The sequence below is a fragment of the Manis pentadactyla genome, chromosome 13 (assembly GCF_030020395.1).
Source record: "Manis pentadactyla isolate mManPen7 chromosome 13, mManPen7.hap1, whole genome shotgun sequence".
In the NCBI taxonomy this organism is placed as follows: Eukaryota; Metazoa; Chordata; class Mammalia; order Pholidota; family Manidae; genus Manis; species Manis pentadactyla.
Genome location: NC_080031.1, coordinates 105,779,331 through 105,798,854, shown reverse-complemented (window position 1 = coordinate 105,798,854; position 19,524 = coordinate 105,779,331). Strand labels below are relative to the sequence as shown.

Below are 19,524 nucleotides of genomic sequence, written 5' to 3'. Positions count from 1 at the left end.
TGGGTGGGTAGGGAGGGATAAGGGGGGGAAGAAGAAGGGGGGTATTAAGATTAGCATGCATGGGGTGGGTGGGAGAAAGGGGAGGACTGTACAACACAGAGAAGGCAAGTAGTGATTCTACAACATTTTGCTATGCTGATGGACAGTGACTGTAAAGGGGTTTATAGGGGGGACCTGGTATAGGGGAGAGCCTAGTAAACATAATATTCGTCATGTAAGTGTAGATTAATGATACCAAAAAAAAAGGCAGTTCCTGTGTGGTGACCTCCAATGAGTTCTACACAAGGGTATAAAGGGCATATAAAAGTGTAGGCAAAGGGCCTGTTTGTGTTTATACAGAGGGTCAAAGCCTAATTTGGCTACCCCGAAAATCAACTAAGATACGATATGAAAAAGAACTTCCAACATCAGCACTCTCTGGAAGACTCATGCCAGAAGATGATCATCAAAAAACCCCAACAAAGATCCACGCACTGCTACAGCTGTAGATGCACTCATCCCACCGGTTCCTGGACTTGCCATGGGAATGAGGAAGGAGGTATCTAAGCTGGCCTGTGCATACAGTAAAACAACAAATTTGACTGGATCTATACTGCTGGAACTCAATCAAGAATTAGAAGTGCAAATTGTAGCGCTCCAAAATCTTACAACTACAGACTATCTACTGTTAAAAGAACATATGGGATGTGAACAGTCCCCAGGAATGGGTTGTTTTAATTTGTCTGATTTCTCTCGGACTGTTCAAGTTCAGTTGGACAATATCCACCATATCATAGATAAGTTTTCACAAATGCCTAAGGTGCCTAACTGGTTTCCTTGGTTTCACTGGAGATGGATGGTAATTACAGGTATGCTTTGGTTATGTAACTATACTCCTATTATGTTAATGTGTGTGCGCAATTTAATTAGTAGTTTAAAACCCATACATGCTGAAGTTACTCTACAAGAAGATATGTCAAAGAAATAATCAATTTTCCCATGTTTTCTTCCGTCTGCTACTTCTATAGCTTTTCTTCTTCCTTCCTAATTACAACCCTTAAATAGAATTCGTGCCTCATATCAAATTTACCGAGTATCATAATTCTTCCAAGTGGTAAAGATACCTCAAGACAAATGCTGGGCATAGAAGCCACAGGGCATAAATATGCAAAGAAGTAAAAAGCTAACCATTTCAAACAATAAGGCTTCTCTCTCACTTACCAACTTTACATTTCCCTGTATGGCCCCGGAAGATGACTGGTTAGCCAGAGACGGGTAAGATTCCTCATGGGAGGAACAACCTAAGACAGGCACAGTTGCAGGGGGGCCATCAGGTGAGAAATTGGGGATCAACAGAGGTGAGGCTTAGAACCTCACCCCCCTTTCTGAGAGAAATCTTCTGCATACGTGGATGTTTTATTGCCCTTGTCTAGCTTGGATTAACACATAGTCTACAGGCACACACCTGATCATCTACATTTGCTGTCTATAACACTAAACTATGTTTTCTACCTTTATCTTGTATCTACCTACCACTTCAGCATTTTATTAAAAATAATAATAATAAAGAGAGAAATGTGGTATCCACATATAAATCAAGTATAAAAATCAAATGAGTATTCATATTTGAACTGACTGTTTACAGTTCATAATGCATGTGCAAAACCGAAAGTTTCTGTGATGACTGCCCTTGTACTGTTCACCATGTAACTTATTCACTATGTAAGAATTTGTTCTCCATGTAAGAACTTGTTTATTATGCTTCAGAAGATTGGAGACTGACGAGAATTAAGGTTGGGGTGGATTGATGATTGAGCATTGACTCCCCTATACAGAATTTTATTGTTGTTAACAACCATTTGATCAATAAATATGAGAGATGCCCTCACCAAAAAAAAAAAAAAAAAAAGTACACACTTCCAATGGTAAAATAAATAAGTAACCGGGATGTAATGTATAGCATAAGGAATATAGTCAAAATATTGTAACAACTTGGTACGGTGATAGCTGGTACCTAGAATTACCATGTATATAAATGTTGAATCAGTGTGTTGTACACCTGAAACTAATGTAATACTGTGTGTCAACTACCCTTCAATAAATAATAATTATCTACAAAAAAAAAAAAAAAAAAAAAATCTGGACACCTGACAACAGCCCCCCATTCTCCAACAGTCAGGGTGAAAAAGGATTCATGGCCATCAAACTAGTAAGGAACTGTAGAGTGTAGTCTTGTTCTTTAAGATTCCCTTCATCAGTTTAAACACTTAATAGGGCTAAAAATGTTCCCTCTCAAAAAAGTTGTTTGAGGAATAGATATTAACAGTCGAATGTGTACTTTTATCTTGGTTCTGCCACTTATTAACGGTATAATCTTAAATGACTTCCTGTTAAGCTTTAGTTTTCCCATCTGTACATATGGGATTCCACATGTACTTTATACAGTTACTTAGGATTAAATGAGATCTTGCATGAAAATGCTTTTAGTTGGAAAGAGGAGTCTATTTATGCTCAAAATAGTAGACATCTACCTATAGTAAATCTGCATGTTTATCTAAAAGTAAGTGGTCATCACTATATACACAGTGTAACTAAACATGTCTTACCCTAAGAAATTCTTCCTTTGAATTCTGCCTCTATCCCAGATTATTTTCACTTACTGACTATAAACATCTGATAAAACATGTAACAACTCTAAAACAAAAATGACAGCTTTGGAGAAACATCACTACACATGCATTCATGGGAGTATTATGGAATCACAGGGCATGAGCTGCTTCCCGACCTCAAACCTATTAATAAGAATTTGCGAAGATCCACTTTTTTACAACTTAATTTTCTAATCTGTGAAACATTTGACGTTATTTATACATAACACAGCAAGAAAATGCTGAACACAGTGTTTTTAAGAGTTAACATTTGCTACTTTAAAAACTTACTGTGAAATGCTGAAGTAATTCATCTTTTTCCTCCTCAGTGAATCCCCCAACTGCTAGTGCTTTGGGGCGGTGGTCCACGACCATATGATTCAGTGAGCCCCTTCCTCTTCCTCCACGGCCTCGGCCTCTTCCTCTACCTTGAGCGGACATGGTCTTTCCTCGACCCACAGGTAAAATACCTAACCGAGCAGCCTGAATTAAGATAGATTATAATTAATATTGTTAGACTAAGCCTTGGAAAATACAGGAAGAGAAAACTATTTTTTGAGCCGACTACTTAAATATAGTGGTTACTCGTAAATCTCACCTCAACCTGTAACTGATTGAGTTTTTTCCGTAGCTCTGTTGTGTCTTCTCCTGAGGATAGCCTCTTGTGAAGGTCCAGCTCAGTATCTAATAGTTCTTTCTGAGCCTTTGGAAATAAGAGTAAAAATGAATTTCTCAGATAATTTCCAAGATCTTCTTCAGAATAGTACACTTACAGAATGACATACATCTCTTTTAGGAAAACAAGAGTGATAGGATGCAATTAATGTGGGTGCTTTAGGGAATGTAACTTTATAGATAAACATATGGAAAACATAAGAAAGTATAATGACATCAGTAAAAATAATCAGCAATATTGCTGCTTAAGATGGCCTAAATATCAGACCTTGCCAACAATCACCTGAGATGAGGGAGATGAGAATAATTTTCATATAATAAAGCATCATAAATGAAATACAATGGGGCAAAATTAATTACATAGTAAAATTTCATTACTAGTACAAACATAACAGTTACGTAATTGTTTTCATATTTGAACCCCATAACTATTGCTATTCTTTTTTTTGGTTAGAGATAATATCAGCCTTCAGGTAGAAAATGTACACATGTTCTTTCTATAATTAGAAAAAATTTCAACAAAGTTTTAATTATATTTTTAAAAGCCATCTTAACAAAACATTTTACATTCTTATAGTAATAGAAAACCACAATTTTAAATGTAATATAATAGTTTTACATAAAAATTTGCATTTTTGTATGTGACAAATTTATTCCCAGTTCTCCTAAGGCCCAGAAATTAATCTAAAATCCCACTACAGGTCGGTGGTATAATGGAACCAGTGTGTAAAGCAAGTATTCGCTGATGGCAAATGGGAAAAAACAAAATCAGATTTAAATGGATCTAGAACTTCTGATTACTCTTTTCAACAGAAAGTCATATTTGTATCTACACCAAAGCTAATGATACCTTTTGAATATTAAAAGGGATGGTTTTATTACATCATTATTATAGAATTAGAAAAACAACTACTGAAATATAAAATATCTCTTTCCTTGCCATCATTCTAGCAGTTTCATCTTTAGCACAGAGAACCAAAAAATTCAATTGGAAAACACATCTTTGCTCAATAAGGTTATTATCACCTCTCTGTGCTCTATATATACCTCTATGTATCTACTTACACCTTTATGTATTCTTCAGAGAGTACATAGCATCTTTATAAACATTTAAAAAATTGTTACTATAACTGTCTCCCCATTAGACTTACACCCTAAGAGTTCCACTCTACTTTCAAAGTGCCAAGCACATAGCAGACATTCAGTAACAAACACTACGTTTAATGACAAATGTAGATACCTCTGTTTTTGTCTTTACTTTAGAGGGTGTGGAGACTGCAGAAGATGTTTTTAATTCATCTTTCAACTGTGAGATCTTTTCTCCCAACTCTTTCAAAGTCTTCATTATATTTGCTCTCTCTTCTGGTTTCATATTTTTGTTTTTTTCTAACTTGGATATTAACATCTATAAAATAAATATAAAGAAGTAAAACAGTGTTCAGTACATTTTAATATACATAACCCTTAAAAACTTCACTGTTTGGGATATCTTTATACAAATCCATTCCATACATCAATTCCAGCAGGCAAATAATGAGCTCTTATTTTACCTTTTGGCATTCTATCTGTTTTTCTAATACTTCTTGCCTCTTTTTCCTCATATCTTGTTGTAGCTTCATTGCTTCCTATATTAACAGGTGAAGAAAAAATTAGTAATGGCAACAAAACTTGCCAGTGATACACAAAGACTACTGTATTTTCACCTCATTTCTCCTGCATCACCCCTATATAAGATAGATTTTCCTCTTAATCAAAAAATAGTTGAAACCAGAGATGAAACCTTTAGATACATTTTTCCCAGCACTTATGGTATAAAATAGTTTGCATTTATAACTGTACTTTGAAAAATATTTAAAATACTCAACCCTAATAAGTGGTATCTATGAGGTTTACTTACTTAAATGAACTGTTTTTAAAAATTTTTTTATTAAGGTACTATTGATATACACTCTTATGAAGGTTTCACATGAAAAAACAATGTGGTTACTACATTTACCCCTATTATCGAGTCCCCCCCATACCCCAGTGCAGTCACTGTCCATCAGTGTAGTAAGATGCCACAGGTTCACTATTTGCCTTCTCTGTGCTACACTGTTTTCCCTGTGACCCCCCCCACCATGTGTACTAAGCATAATACCCCTCCATCCCCTTCTCCCTCCCGCCCCACCCACCCTCCCACACCTCTTCCTTTTGGTAACCACTAGTCCCTTCTTGGAGTCTGTGAGTCTGCTGCTATTTTGTTTCTTCAGTTTTGCTTCACTGTTATACTCCACAAATGAGGGAAATCATTTGGCACTTGTCTTTCTCCGCCTGGCTTATTTCACTGAGCATAATATCCTCCAGCCCCATCCATGTTGTTGCAAATGGTAGGGTTTGTTTCTTTCTTATTGCTGAATAGTATTCCACTGTGTATATGTACCACCTCTTCTTTATCCATTCATCTACTGATGCACACTTAGGTTGCTTCCATATCTTGGCTACTGTAAATAGTGCTGCGATAAACAGAGGGGTGCATATATTTTTTTGAATATGAGAAGTTGTATTCTTTGGTAAATTCCAAGGAGTGGGATTCCAGTCAAATGGTATTTCTACTTTTAGTTTTTTGAGGAACCTCCATATTGCTTTCCACAATGGTTGAACTAGCTTACATTCCCACCAGCAGTGTTAGGAGGGTTCCCCTTTCTCCGCATCATCGCCAGCATTTGTTTTGTTATTCTTAGTCTTTTTGATGCTGGCCATCCTTACTGGCGTGAGGTGATAACTCACTGTGGTTTTAATTTGCATTTCCCTGATGATTAGTGATGTGAAGCATCTTAAAGAACTGAATGTATTTATGAAATAAAAGTAGCTGTTTTCACTTGCCAATGTAATCAGATATATCCTTATTTCTGAAGTTAAAAAAAAATGGGATGCTGTGGTTTAGAACTGATAGCAAAATCTATGGATTTTTGCCAGGAAAATGCTGCCTGCCCTCTCTCTTTTAATTAAATCTCAATTTAATTAATATATATAAATATCTTTATTTTATTTGAAAAATTCTAGGTGAGTTTAAATTTCAGTTGATAATGAAACATAAATTTGAAACTTATGAATAACTACATGTGTTATATTTTATGTGAAACACAGATAATGAATAAAGTGAGAAAGGATTAAAACAGAAAATAAATAATAAAAATATCTGCCTCTCTTCCTTAGAGAAAAAAATATTAGGACAACTTAGTGCTGTTTACTTGTACACAGAAAAAAATGTCTTGTGCTTGAGGTAGCCACTGAAAGGCAAGTATACAAGTTTTTTGTTTGTTCATCTTTTTTCAGTCATACTCTGCATCCAGAAGCAGCTAAGTAAACATTATACTATAGCTCCATAACAACAGGAACTGTTCAAAGGTGTTAGCACAATCATTTAAGAACTGTATAGGTCCCTTCTTCTTTACAGAAAGAAGAAACACGTTACCTGCTTCTTTTTAAGAACTTCTTGAACATCGTGAGATTTCGATGCTGAACAAAGTTTTGATGGTGTCTTTAAGTTTGAGGAGCTGTAAATCATTTTTGGATGGCTTGGAGTTGAAAATATCTATGAAACACAAATATGATTAAATTAAATCTTAGGTATGCTTTGCCGTAATTTTTTAGAAAGACTGCATGTATTTCATTTTTTAAGTCTTCTATTCAAAAACCTCATTCATAAAACTAGTTTTTTATAAAGTCAACTGCCTTGCAGATAAGACAAAAATTAATTTTTAGCAGTAATGTGTTTCTGAATGTGATTGCACGTACTTCTCTTTAAATTGAGAAAACACTTGTATGAGTTCACTGCCCCTATTTCTTATAACAACGACTAACAACTCATTTTTTTGTTTCATTTTGGTTTTTTAGTTAATATATCCTGATAATTGCCCAACAATATATATATTTCTCATTCCTCTGTAAAGTGCACATATGCTATCTTGTGGATGTGCTACATTTTAAGTAGCCAGTCCCCTTCTGACGGACATTCGGGTTGTTTTCAGTCTTTTACTACTGTAAAGAGTCTACGATTACTAGCCTTGCATGTGTCTTTCATAGTTACAGACTATCACAGCTGTACCTCTGACACAGATTGTTAGAAGGAGGATCACTGGTTTGTAAATGCATAAATTCCTTTTCATAGGGGTTATACCACTTAGCACTTCTATCATCCAAATCTTAGGTCCTTTGGAAATGGTTTATTATGTAATTTTAAAAATGGAACTAATTTTATCTTTTTTATGGTACCCAGTTATCCCAATACCATTTACTAAAAAGTCCCTATTTTCTCCAATGATCTGAGATACTATGTTGGCAAATAATAGACATCTATTTGCAAGGAAGCCTATTCCTTAATCTTCTATTCTGTTCCATTGGTCTGCCTCTTCACATGCCAGTATCAGACCACTTAGTCTTACAGACTTCATAGTACTTATCAGTGTCTAGTAGGACTGGCCCCCCTTGTTCTTCTCCAGTTTCTTCTGCCTCTCTTTGAAATAATCACCATGCTGGAGAGTCAGTGTATATATATATATATTCTTAGAAGCAAAAGAAACTACCAAACCATATTTCAAAGTTTTACTTATGTTTTTAATTATATTAAAGTGGAAAAATTATAAAAGAAATGGACTAATCAAGACATCTACCTAGCAATAAATTGGCTAAAATTCTCAAGTTCCTACTAGCTTTGAATAGAAAAAAAAGTTTAACTAGCAAATTTCTGGCTGAATCACGAAAATTAAGGAAGTATATGTACCACACTTGGGTTAGCTATCACACTTACCTTGATTGAGGAAACAAGACATTACAAATCTGGATGATAACCAATTTGTTCATTTCTTTGTATCACTGAACAACTCTGCATGTGAGGGCCGCAGAAACACGTACCTGGCCACCCTCCCCAGCACCAGCTGGCTGGCTCAGTGAGTGTGGGGCGTCACTCTGGCCACCACCCGCGGGTCCGAGACGATGTTTCACAGGGACTTTGTTCAGAACATATGCACCTGAAGACTGTGGTTTGCTCATGATCTGCATATACAAAATAAACACATACGTGGTAAAAATTTCAAAAGTGCACAAGAATGATACAAATTTAGGATAGGGATTACCCTGGAGAGGAAGATAATGGGAAAGCAGGGTGCTTCAATCATCTGTAAGGTTTTCTTCTTAAGTGAAGTGGTGGATATACAAAGGATTGCTATTATCCATGCTTTTTTGGATGTCTGAAACAGGTCACAACAATATGCATGCATATATGTGTATATACTTGATACAGGTATGAATATTTAATATTCTATGCTCCTGTCAATATGTAATGCTTTGGAAGACTGAAGGATTTTAACTGACAACAGCTTAATACAAGTAACAGTGACATGGTCACCCTAAAAACAAGGCAGTCTTGAGCTGCTTTAACAGAACAGAGTCTAATGGATCACAGAGATGACGGTATCACACTTTTACATACCATTCAGACAACACCTAGGGGGAGCATTCGCCTTTGGGCCTAACATGAAGGGGGACATAGATAAAAGAAATGTAGACATAGGTGCAAATAAGCACGATGATGAATGGAGTTAAGACAATGTACTGTAAGAACTGCTTTATCTTTTTTAAGCTGAATGCACTCAACCCAAACAAGGGACAGGATATTATCATTATCATCAATATCTGAAAGGCTCTGGTGAGAGGCACTAGGGATAAAATGAATTTTTTTTAAAAATCCCATTTTCTTAGAGCTTCCCTTCCAGTTTCAAAAAGGAACTGAAATTTTCTACAGGGTAAAGGGTAGCTCAAAAGGGTAAGTACAAGACTGACTGATTCTAACACAAAACAAAGAAGTGCCAGATTCAGGGTTGCTCTGTGGTAGACAGCTGTTATATTATAGTATTGAGAAGAATGACTAATGGTTATTTCTTAAGTAAGTAGATTTATGGGTCCATATCTAGAGACTGACTATAAGTCTGAGAAGATAAAGCCAAGGAATTTGCACCCAGGTAAGTGATTCTGATGTAGAACAGTACTCTCACACTTTAACCCACCAAGCTTGTTAAAACGCAGATTCCGAGACCCTACCCACGGCAATTTTAACTCAGTGAACTGGGGGGAAAGCGCAAGAAACTGCACATTTAATCAGCTCCTAGACCTGCTGCTGCTGGTGTGCAGACCAAACCGAGGGGCTCTGATGGAGAAGACCCAAGGGCACCGATTGGGAACACTGCTCAGGAGCGGGGAACCAGAGGCCCTGCGCCTCCCTGTGCACCCAGAGATTACCTTCTGGACACCCCCGTGGACAGCAGAGGGAGGAGACTGGGCCAGCAGCACTTGCTGCTGATGGAGGTGCTGCGGCAGGTGACTAAGCGTCTGCTGCGGCAGCAGCAGCTGTGCGGGGGACTGCAGCGCGGGCTGCTCGTTATTTTCCCTATGCCACAGGACTCGGATGAACCGGTTGTTCAGAACTGCTTCAGTGCTGGAAATGGCTTTCCTAGCCTCCTCATTGGTGAGATACTGGATGAGGGCTGCTTCTGGATCTCCCTTGAAAGCAACCTTTAAGAAAAAATAAAACCAACAACAAAAGAACAAATAAATTAACAAACAGTTAAATGAAAATAAATCATTGATAAAGAACTCTGAAGCAGACAACAGCCTGCTGAAGCCCACTGTGAAGCCTTTCTAAAGTTCTTTATACCCTAGAAGATGATGTACACACTTCAAAATTATGTATGGAAGAATGTTAGATTTAACAAATAATCCTAGTAATGTTTGTTATCCAACTACTTAGGGAAAAGTTGTTAGATCCCTCCCTGATACCTTACATTCAAATACACTCCAGAAAAATAAAATACTTAATAATAACAAAAAAATTCATAAAAAACCCACAAGAAAAAAAGTGAGTATCTGTGTAATCTCAGGATCTGGAGTCTTTTTATGCATACTCACAAAGGTAGGATCCATCAAGACAAACAGCAGATTTGACCACATAATTTACACCTCTGTCAGTCCAAATATGCCATAAACAGTATAACTGACAAATGGAAAAGACATTTTAAATATATATAACAAGCAAAGGCCTGGGAAAGCATTAGTGTAAATGCCATAAGGAACAGGAAAAGGCAATGGACAGGTAAATCTTAAAGAACTGCAAAATTCCCTTAAATCTAAAAATTTCCCTTAATTCAGCAATGTATCATTAAAATAATGAAATGTTTGTTCACAAAGAGGCTTACTACAGAATTGTTTTTATATAAAATAACAGAAACAACATAAATTCCCAACAACACAGAACAGTTCAATAAATTATGGCCTTAGCTATGGAAAGAATTATGCCCTTCCCCTAATACTATGTTAAGTTCTAATCTCCCTATATGATTGTATTTGAAGATATAGTTTCTAGGAGGTCATTAAGGTTTTGAGGTTATAAGGGTGGGGCCCTAACCAGAAAGGACTGATGGCCTTACAGGAAGAGGACGAGTATTTCTCTCTCTCCCTCTACCATGTGAGGACACAGCAAGAAGGTACTGTCTGCAAGCCAGACAGTCCTCACCAGGAACAAAAACAGGCCATCACCTTGATCTTGAACTTGCCAAAAAATAAATTTTTGTTTAAGTCACCCAGCCCATAGTACTTAATATGGCAACCTAACCAGAAAAACAGACATAAAAAACAGAATTTACAAAAGAAACAGAAAAATCAAATTTTTCTAAATGCCATTAAGAATAATGATATAGGAAAAATTTTAAAGAAAAAAGGTTGTTAGAGACATTTGGTATGATCACATTTTAAAAATTTTCTAAGTGTGTAAAGCATTTTTTAAAAAGATGTGTGTGTGTATTCTTCCATATTATCAAATACACTATGTGTTTCCGTCAAAAGATTACTGTTGCTAAGTAGTGAGATTTGAGTGATTTTTTTCCCCACTTTTGTTTAATGTATTTATAATTAGCTGTAAAATTAAACATGTACTGCACTCAGGGGGAAAAAAACTGTTTAAAAACCTCTCAAAAAGAATACTTTGGTTCAATTCCTTAAATACCAAATCCCCTGATACTACCTTTTCAAACTCAGTTACATAAATCATATTTTGGTTTGATGGCAACACTAAGTATCAGGGATACCTGACTGAAATTCCAACATGAAAAGGCCTTCAAGTACCCTGAGTTAGAGTAACACCCAAAATCAAACTCAAACATTTAACAAGTATCTACTATTTTGCTCTCTTGCAAATACAAAAGCTACAATTTACTTGACATTAGATAACATGGCACACTCCCTGAAATTCTCAACCTCAGAATCATCCTTAAGCCATTGCTATTTCCCTACAATATGAAAGTCAGCCAGGGGGTCAAAATTACAATCTTAGAAACAACCAAAAATTGCATCTACCTAGTTAGAATACTAAAGCAGATCAAAGTCATTTGTCCAGATACAGAACTATTAACAAAAATACAGTAACTAGCCCAGTGTCATTCAGGAAGAGGTTGCAGAAAAGAATTCAAAAGAACAAATTCAGCTCAACAATGCCATCATAAAGTTGGGTATACAGTTATATAGTGGAGTTTAAAACACTTAGCAGAGACAATCACTGGCTCGTTTTAGCAAAGTGAGCTGATAATAATATTTTCAAAGATGTATAAAATACATGGATTCTGTCACCAACATAGCCACATTTACCTGGATGTTAACAATAGTTCCAAATTTGCTGAAGTGTTCATTGAGCTTGGTAATGTTGTTCAATTCCTGAGGGATTTTCTTGACTTCTAATTTGGTGTTTGTATACTGATTCTTTCTCAAGAATCCTGGTTTACTCTGGCTGTTATTCCCTTGCCTGAAAAGAGTATAAATAGATCTTGGTTAATTGTCCTACCTTATTCCTAGTTAAGAGATATGTTGGCAAAGAATGTGAGTTTATATTTATTAAAGTATCTTTTGTAAGCACTTACATTCTTCAGAAATTACTAAATAGTTTTCACATCATACTTTTACATGGGAATAGAACAGGTGAAGAGAAAGAATACTGACTGAATGGCAAAAGACCACAAAAAGAGGCCCAACTGAGATTAAAAATCATATGCTAAAAAGATGCACCACAATTATGAGGAGTCTAACATTAAAGCAAAGCCAGAACATTATTTTTCATGGCACATTTTCAACTTCAGCCCAAGTACAGAACTTTTTTCTTCTTTTCTATTCATTTCCAATGCCTCAATAATTTTTAATACTGGGTTAGACCTAGAAATAAATAGGTACAAATTACTAGTACCTATTAAAAATATTGTTAGCTTTTCAATTTTAAAGGAATTCTAATGCTGCCTCTGGGAAACCTAACTTTGAGGCACAGAGTTTGAAAATCGTTGATTCATTACAACTCTCAATTTTTAAAAATAGATTTATTAATGCAAACAATAACAAAAATACAATTAGATGTCACTAATTAGCAAATTATCTTACTTTCCCAGCCAAGGTTTCTTCGTGAGTGGCCCTTCCAAACCACTCATAGCTCTCTTTCGACTATCTGGTTCGAGAACTACTCTGGTTATGTTGCTATTAATTGAAACTGGAACTGGTGGTTCAGTCTGGATGACAATGTTTGCAGCTGTAGGGAACAAAAATTAACGTTACTAACAATGCATACAATGCATTATATTTGGGGAATTTCAAATGATTAAAATATTTAGTCCAGAAGCTAAAAAGCCCTATGAATGGCACCCAACTACTACCATTTCCTTTTCAGAAATGCCTAAAAATGCAAGAAAAAATAATCAGCTACTTTTTAAAATTAATACAATATTCAAGTTGAAAAAGTCATAAGCAACCCTAATGTAATAAATGATTCAGGAAAGGATCAACGGATGCTAAAAAAAGAAGGAAAAAACCAGTGGAAGGCTGTTGGAGAAAAAGGTATTTTATCTGGTGCCAAAGTACTGCTCCATAAATTACTTACTTTACAATGGAGAGATCTAACCATTATCACCTTAGGAAAACAATCAAACTTAGCACCATACAGAGAAATTATCTGTCTCTTGATGAGATTCAACAAAAAGTTCACCTGGATAGAATAGTGTTACACAATTTTGATTTTCTTATGTGTGGCAAAGATACTATGCTTATATAGGACTATCTTATCCTTGGATGTAAACTAAAGTATCCAAAGTGTCATAATCTCTACAAAATATTTTCAAATGGTTAAAGAAAAAAATGTGTGTGGGGGGTAGGGGTGGGAGGAGAACGAGTGCATACACACAAGTGTTCATGCCCAAAGGGTGACAAAATGTTAAAAATTGGTGACTCTAAGTGAATGTATTCAGGTGTTTACTGTTCATTTGATTTTCTATAGGTTTAAAAATTTTCTGACTTAAAAGTTAGGAGGAAAATCCAAAGCCAATATTATAAACTGACATATTTCATTTGCAACAGTTAAGGCTAAAATACTGTAAGAAACTGACCTTACAATAGGTTATCTGTGGTTTGGGAAACAGTTGTGTTAAACAAAAGAGTTAAGTAACAACACAAAATATCTGTTATACTCTGAATAGTTTTCCTAACTTTAGCAATTCCACCAAAAGTAAAATTAGCAGCAAAGAATAACATATGTAGGGCTGAACACTAGGGTACAGATGGGGGTAAAGGGTGGTATGCTCCACTTCTTCTGTGTGACAGGGAAATTACGATGCAGATTCATTAATTTAACATGTATTCCTTAAGCAGCTGCTACAGCTCAACAGTTTTACTACATATTGAATATAAATTAGTGACTAAAATAAATATGATCCCTGCATTTCTAGGTCTGTGTTTTTACTTTCAATAAGCTCATGGAGGAGTTAGCAATTGTGATGGCACAAAACATTCTGGAAATTTGAGACACTATTATGTATCCCCTAAAATAGTTATCATTACCACCCGACACTGCCTTATGTTTCTCTTTAACCGAAATGCTTTATAATAAAAAAGGAAAAAGATATAGCTAGAGGTTAGGTGACCTGTCCAAAATGACAAAGCAAGCCCAATGAATAAAAACCATGTGACTTCTCACAGAGAGATTATGGATTACTCTATATGAATACACAGAGCTGGCTAGTAACAAAGGGAAGACTTGAAATTCTGAGAATATGATCTTGCCCTTAGTTTTAGGTCAACTAGTAATAATATATGCATAACAGCATAGAAAATAAGAATATATTCTTTGGAATTAGATAGACATGGGTTCAATTCCAATTCTGCCATTATCAGCAATGTGACCTTAGGCAGGTTCTTTAACCTCTCTAAGCCCCAGTGTTCCTTTTCTGTAAAAAGAGAATAAAAATACAAGCTCTTTGACAAAAAGTTATTGGTAAAGAATATGAAAGATAATAATACACATAAAGGCATTTGGTTTAGTCTTGACACAAAACAGCCTGTAGTGGTTAGTAGTGTTATTAATGGCAATAAAGCAAAGTTAATCAAATTAAGGTAGGAAAGAAGGTAAGAATGGGAAAATGTCCAACATATAGTTAAATCAGAAAAATACTGTTAGGATGGCTCATGGCCAGTTGTTCAAACTGAAATTAATATTGGAAATATAACTGTAATAAGTGAACTGAAATCTCATCTAACTCTTTAACCAAACTTTTTGAAGGGAGGGGAGGATTTTCAACCCAAATTTAAGATAAATGCTTGCATTCACTCTTTCTAAGGTTTGTGACTATGGTTTGTAAAGGTCCTAATATATGGTTGTAAACATAAGTACTAAAAATTAAAAATGTTTTAGTTTCCCAATGCTATTAGAGTGAAGCACAGTTCTTATGATACAAAGCAGGCCCTTAAATGATCAGTTCCCTGAGAGCAAGAGATTGTATCATTTTATCTTACTATATCTAATATCTAGCACAGTGCCCAATACAGAGCTAAAATAACTCAAAGTCCTACAAAAATTGCAATTAAATAACATTAGTATTATTTTTACTTAAGAATAAGTATATTCTAATTATATCTTTAAATAAAATTTGGAGATAAACTTATTAAGAAACATTTATTTGAGATGATTATACAGCACCCTTCAAGAGATAGTATGTAAGTACTTTCAGACCTTTAGTGAGGTCAGAAACTTATCATCAGAAAGTTCAAGGAGTTCTCACCTCTTGGATTTGCATCCATATCCCCAGATGTTAGGCCAATCAGGTTCGGGCGCTGTGTCTGTGTTCTTGAAAAGAACTGTCTGTACTGAGATCTACCAGAACTGGTAATACTAGGAGCTTCTGGATTATAACCATCTGGTTCATAGGTATCTGAGGGAAAACAAAACAAAAAAACACATGAAAAATCAGAGAGCAGTTAAATAATTTATTACTATAAAATAAACAACTGTGAAAATGAATTTTCTTCAACTAATGTCTCAACCCACATATGTTTTGAGTTCCAGACAGACTTATTGGAAGTGAAAGAAAAATGCTCCTGTCACAAAACATAAATACAAATCCATTGTTAATTACTGAAACAGTTCCAGATTCATTTACCTCGTCATTTTAATCCCATATATGAATCACCTAACCTAAACATCAACGCACGCGTTTAAGAGGAGTTCTCATGCAGGGGACACCACATAAAGGGGCGGCTGAGTTTCCTCTGCTATCACGGCTCAGCGACTTCTAGGTATTCCTCTAATTAGTGAGAAAATATCTATTAATTTGATTATTTATACTTAAAACTGAAGAGATAACAGCAGAATTCGTATATATTTTAAACGTTTTAACAACTAAATAAGATAAATTTTATATTATACATGTAATCATTATCTTACTATCAGCCGCCTCATCAATGCCACTTTTATCATGTTCCCTGTTTTTTCTCTACAAGTAAAAATCTCATTTAAAAAATTCTAATGCTAAATGACTATTTTGTTAGTGTTAAAGAAATTCTGAATGAATGTGAAGATCTCCAAATTCCATATACCCTCTTCATCCTACATAAAATGAAAAAAGGGTTAAGATTAGGTGAAGACACTGATTTTCTCAATTGTGATTTGTAAGTCCTTATGTCTTTTTTTTTTAATGGAAAAATTGCTTACATCATTCACGTGAAGTTTCAACTATAAGATAAGGTACATTCAGTACTTTATTACGGGCCAATCAGTTCTACGACTCAGAGTATAAGATCAGCAAATTACAATAAAAAAGTTTTCAGTTACCATTTGGTACTCTTGGCAGAAAATTGACAGAACATCTATAGTTTTAAAGAAGTTACACAATCAAATGACCTTGTTCTGTAATTCCTGGGATGACAAAGAACCCAAAGAAACTTTAAAGTCCTTTAGTTAATTATGATGAACTGAGATCTAAAGGCAAAGTAAGGAATGTAAAAATCTCATCAGACACCCACAAAATACTCCATAAATCTTGAAAATGTACATGCCAATAGGAAGGAAGAGTTTTCAAGAAATCACTACATTATACAGCCAGTCCATATAACCAGGGGCAGAGGGGGTGAAAAAAGACATGTTCAACCATGATCAGCAAGAAACCAGACTGTTTTTTTTTTTCATTAACTGAGTTTTTCTTGTAATGTATAACTGATTAGAAAACATTCAAGTAGATATTCTCTTCCTATCTGTTGGATTAGAAACTAGTTCAAGGAAACTAGCATAACTTTTGTTACCGAGGCACTGGAAGTAAATATACAGAGGACACCAGAGATGACAGACACACAGGAGGCCTAATCAGCTAGCAACCACTAGGGATAAACCAAAGAAACAGAAGAAGAGAAAATAAAACTATCTAAGAGCTTTACTGGGAATTTGTGACAGCAGATCAGGATGCCAGGTCACCTCTTAGACTGGCCACCTTATGGTACAAAAGATCAGAGAGGTGGATGGCCATCTGTAGCAAAGCTTACCTGGGACCAGAGGGGTGGGGCTGGACACTGAGGTATGGTACCCAATGGAGGAGCCCAGGAGGTTTCGAGGTGGCACCAAACGAGCTGCCAACAGAGGAGGCGGTGTCCCCAACTGAAGTCGCTCAGATGCAGCAGCACCATGTTCACGAGAGTACATGGGCTGTCCTACAGAGGAAAGAATAGGAGGGCAGCTGGGATTGAGAGTCACAGGCTTCTCTTAGGCAATGACGTACTTCCTGAGACTTGAGCCAAGAATAGAGAAAGTACATCACCCATACCAGTCAAGAAAGATGTTACTGAAATTCTTTCTAACTCAAGAAACAGAAATACAACTGGTTGCGATGCACTGAGGTATGAAGAAAGAATAAGAATTAGGCAGTATGACTGCATAATCTTCATCTTTTATAATCTTAAATGGAATAAATATGTGCTAATTTTGCCCAAACTAAATAATCAACCACATCAAATTATTAGACAAAGGAGCCCTGAGCTATTTATTATTCATGCAGAGTTTTCTATCTAATGAGATACATGGTTATGAAGGCTGCCACACCCATTAAATAAAAAATAAAAATAAAAAAAACTCCTCCCCAAACTCACATTTCATGTTTGCACAAAATATTCCTGTATCTCAGAGCAGAAAAAAAGAATAATAAAGGAACTTAAAAAAAAAAACACAAGCATACTCTCACAGAAAACAAGACATGTTCAAAAGAAAAAAGATAGTAAGAATTTGTTATCCTGTAAGCATGTGGATAACAAACACAGAGAAAGAGAGAAAGAACAAAACCTCAGATAAACAGACCAGCCACTGTACATGTGAAATTAGCACGGATATTTAGAACCACTTTTGGAGAGAAAGCACATTTAGAGCTTATATATATACTGATGCAAGAATGTCAGACACAATAAAGCCAAATTTTGTAGAACAAGATTAGAAAAAACAAGGCATCAAGGAGCAGAACTTCCCTTTGGTTGGTCTTTTAATAGTGTCTTCTTCACTGACTAACACACGAGACAATTTATAAGGCCTACCCAGTATTTTACATCTAAAGTCAGACATTCACTATGATACAAAACAAAATAAAATGAATATAGAATTTTTTTTACACCTGATGAAAGGCCCTTAAATTGTAAAATTCTGGAAGATAGTTAATATTCCTTAATAGGACTAGCCACAAAACAACCATCTGATTTCATAGTAAATGTGTAAAGGAAACAGATGTGCTATCTCTTCCTATATATGGAGCAAGGCGGTGACAAAATCATACTGCAGAGCAGACCATGTAACTATACTCAGCACCAATCCTTTCAACATTTACAGTAGAAAAGGATCACTCAATCATTACATTGCAAAAACAATTTAACATATCTTCAGTGACCTGAAAATAGTTGGAGAATAGTGATCAGAAAATAGTTTTTAAGAATGAACTGCAGAGAATTCCTTGCAGAAAGTAGTAAGCTAAAGAGAAAAAAAGAATATACCTCAGTCTATATGACTAACTTAAATGTGACACAGCACTCAATGTACCAAGTATATGTAATTAATAACTGTCTCAAAGTCAATGAGAAACTAAAAGGCTAGTTTGCATTGTGTGTTTTTAAAATAAATGACAAATGAACAGCATTCAAACACCTAAGAAGGCTGTTTATTCAAATAAAGCCTGATTTTCTTGATCGACCCCTAGTGAGGCCTCTAAATACAACTTCAAAAAGAAACAATTCCTTAGGATAAAAGGCTGCTTCTAGGTTTTTGCAGAAAATGTCTAAGGTGAACCCAATACCTCTTGGTATATTCAAGTTAACATAGCTATGAAACATTAGGTATGTCAAAAACAAAACAACCCACAGGAGCCAGCATGAAGCAGCCCCCACTGGTCAATGCTGAGACAATCTGAACATCAAGAAGGGCTATAAATGGGGTGAAACATATCAAACATGTTAAAAATCCATGAGTTCATAATTGTACTTAAAAAACCACAGTGGTCACCTTGGAAGATGCTAGGAAACCAACTCATTATTCTGAAAACTGGTAAGTAAAAGGAATCAAGCACTTATCCTGTCTTTCCTATAAAAATCACATCAAGTTAATCAAATGGTTACACCACCAAGTTTTAAGTTTTACCTTGTAGAATGCTAGCCAATAAATATAGAAGTTATAGAATGACAACACCACAGCTTATGACACCCTAATAAAATAACAGATGTAGGCAGTGATCACTGATGGCTGCTGAAACCATGAGCAACTTTTTAAAGGGATGGATTAGGATGAAAACTCCTGTACACACTGACCAATATTTCTAACACAGAAAGAAGCCATCCAGGTATTACATGCAACATGATGTACCACAGTAGC

At 35.5% G+C, this 19,524-nt stretch overlaps 1 protein-coding gene across 4 annotated transcripts in view; it reads right to left on the bottom strand.

Annotated features, from left to right (window-relative positions):
• RBM27 (RNA binding motif protein 27) overlaps positions 1-19,524 on the bottom strand; it is a 71,233-nt gene that overhangs the window by 16,729 nt on the left and 34,980 nt on the right. For 2 of the 4 annotated variants that reach the window (XM_036894816.2, XM_057491052.1), the window contains exons 9-19: positions 17,169-17,333; positions 15,416-15,565; positions 12,753-12,897; positions 11,976-12,129; positions 9,579-9,851; positions 8,196-8,336; positions 6,757-6,876; positions 4,853-4,927; positions 4,543-4,707; positions 3,226-3,330; positions 2,919-3,110 (exon numbers count right to left, since the gene is read on the bottom strand). In XM_036894816.2, coding sequence (XP_036750711.2) covers positions 2,919-3,110; positions 3,226-3,330; positions 4,543-4,707; positions 4,853-4,927; positions 6,757-6,876; positions 8,196-8,336; positions 9,579-9,851; positions 11,976-12,129; positions 12,753-12,897; positions 15,416-15,565; positions 17,169-17,333 — 1,685 coding nt within the window. The remainder of the gene's footprint in view (positions 1-2,918; positions 3,111-3,225; positions 3,331-4,542; positions 4,708-4,852; positions 4,928-6,756; positions 6,877-8,195; positions 8,337-9,578; positions 9,852-11,975; positions 12,130-12,752; positions 12,898-15,415; positions 15,566-17,168; positions 17,334-19,524) is intronic. The other 2 variants (XM_057491053.1, XM_036894837.2) reach the window with 1 other exon arrangement.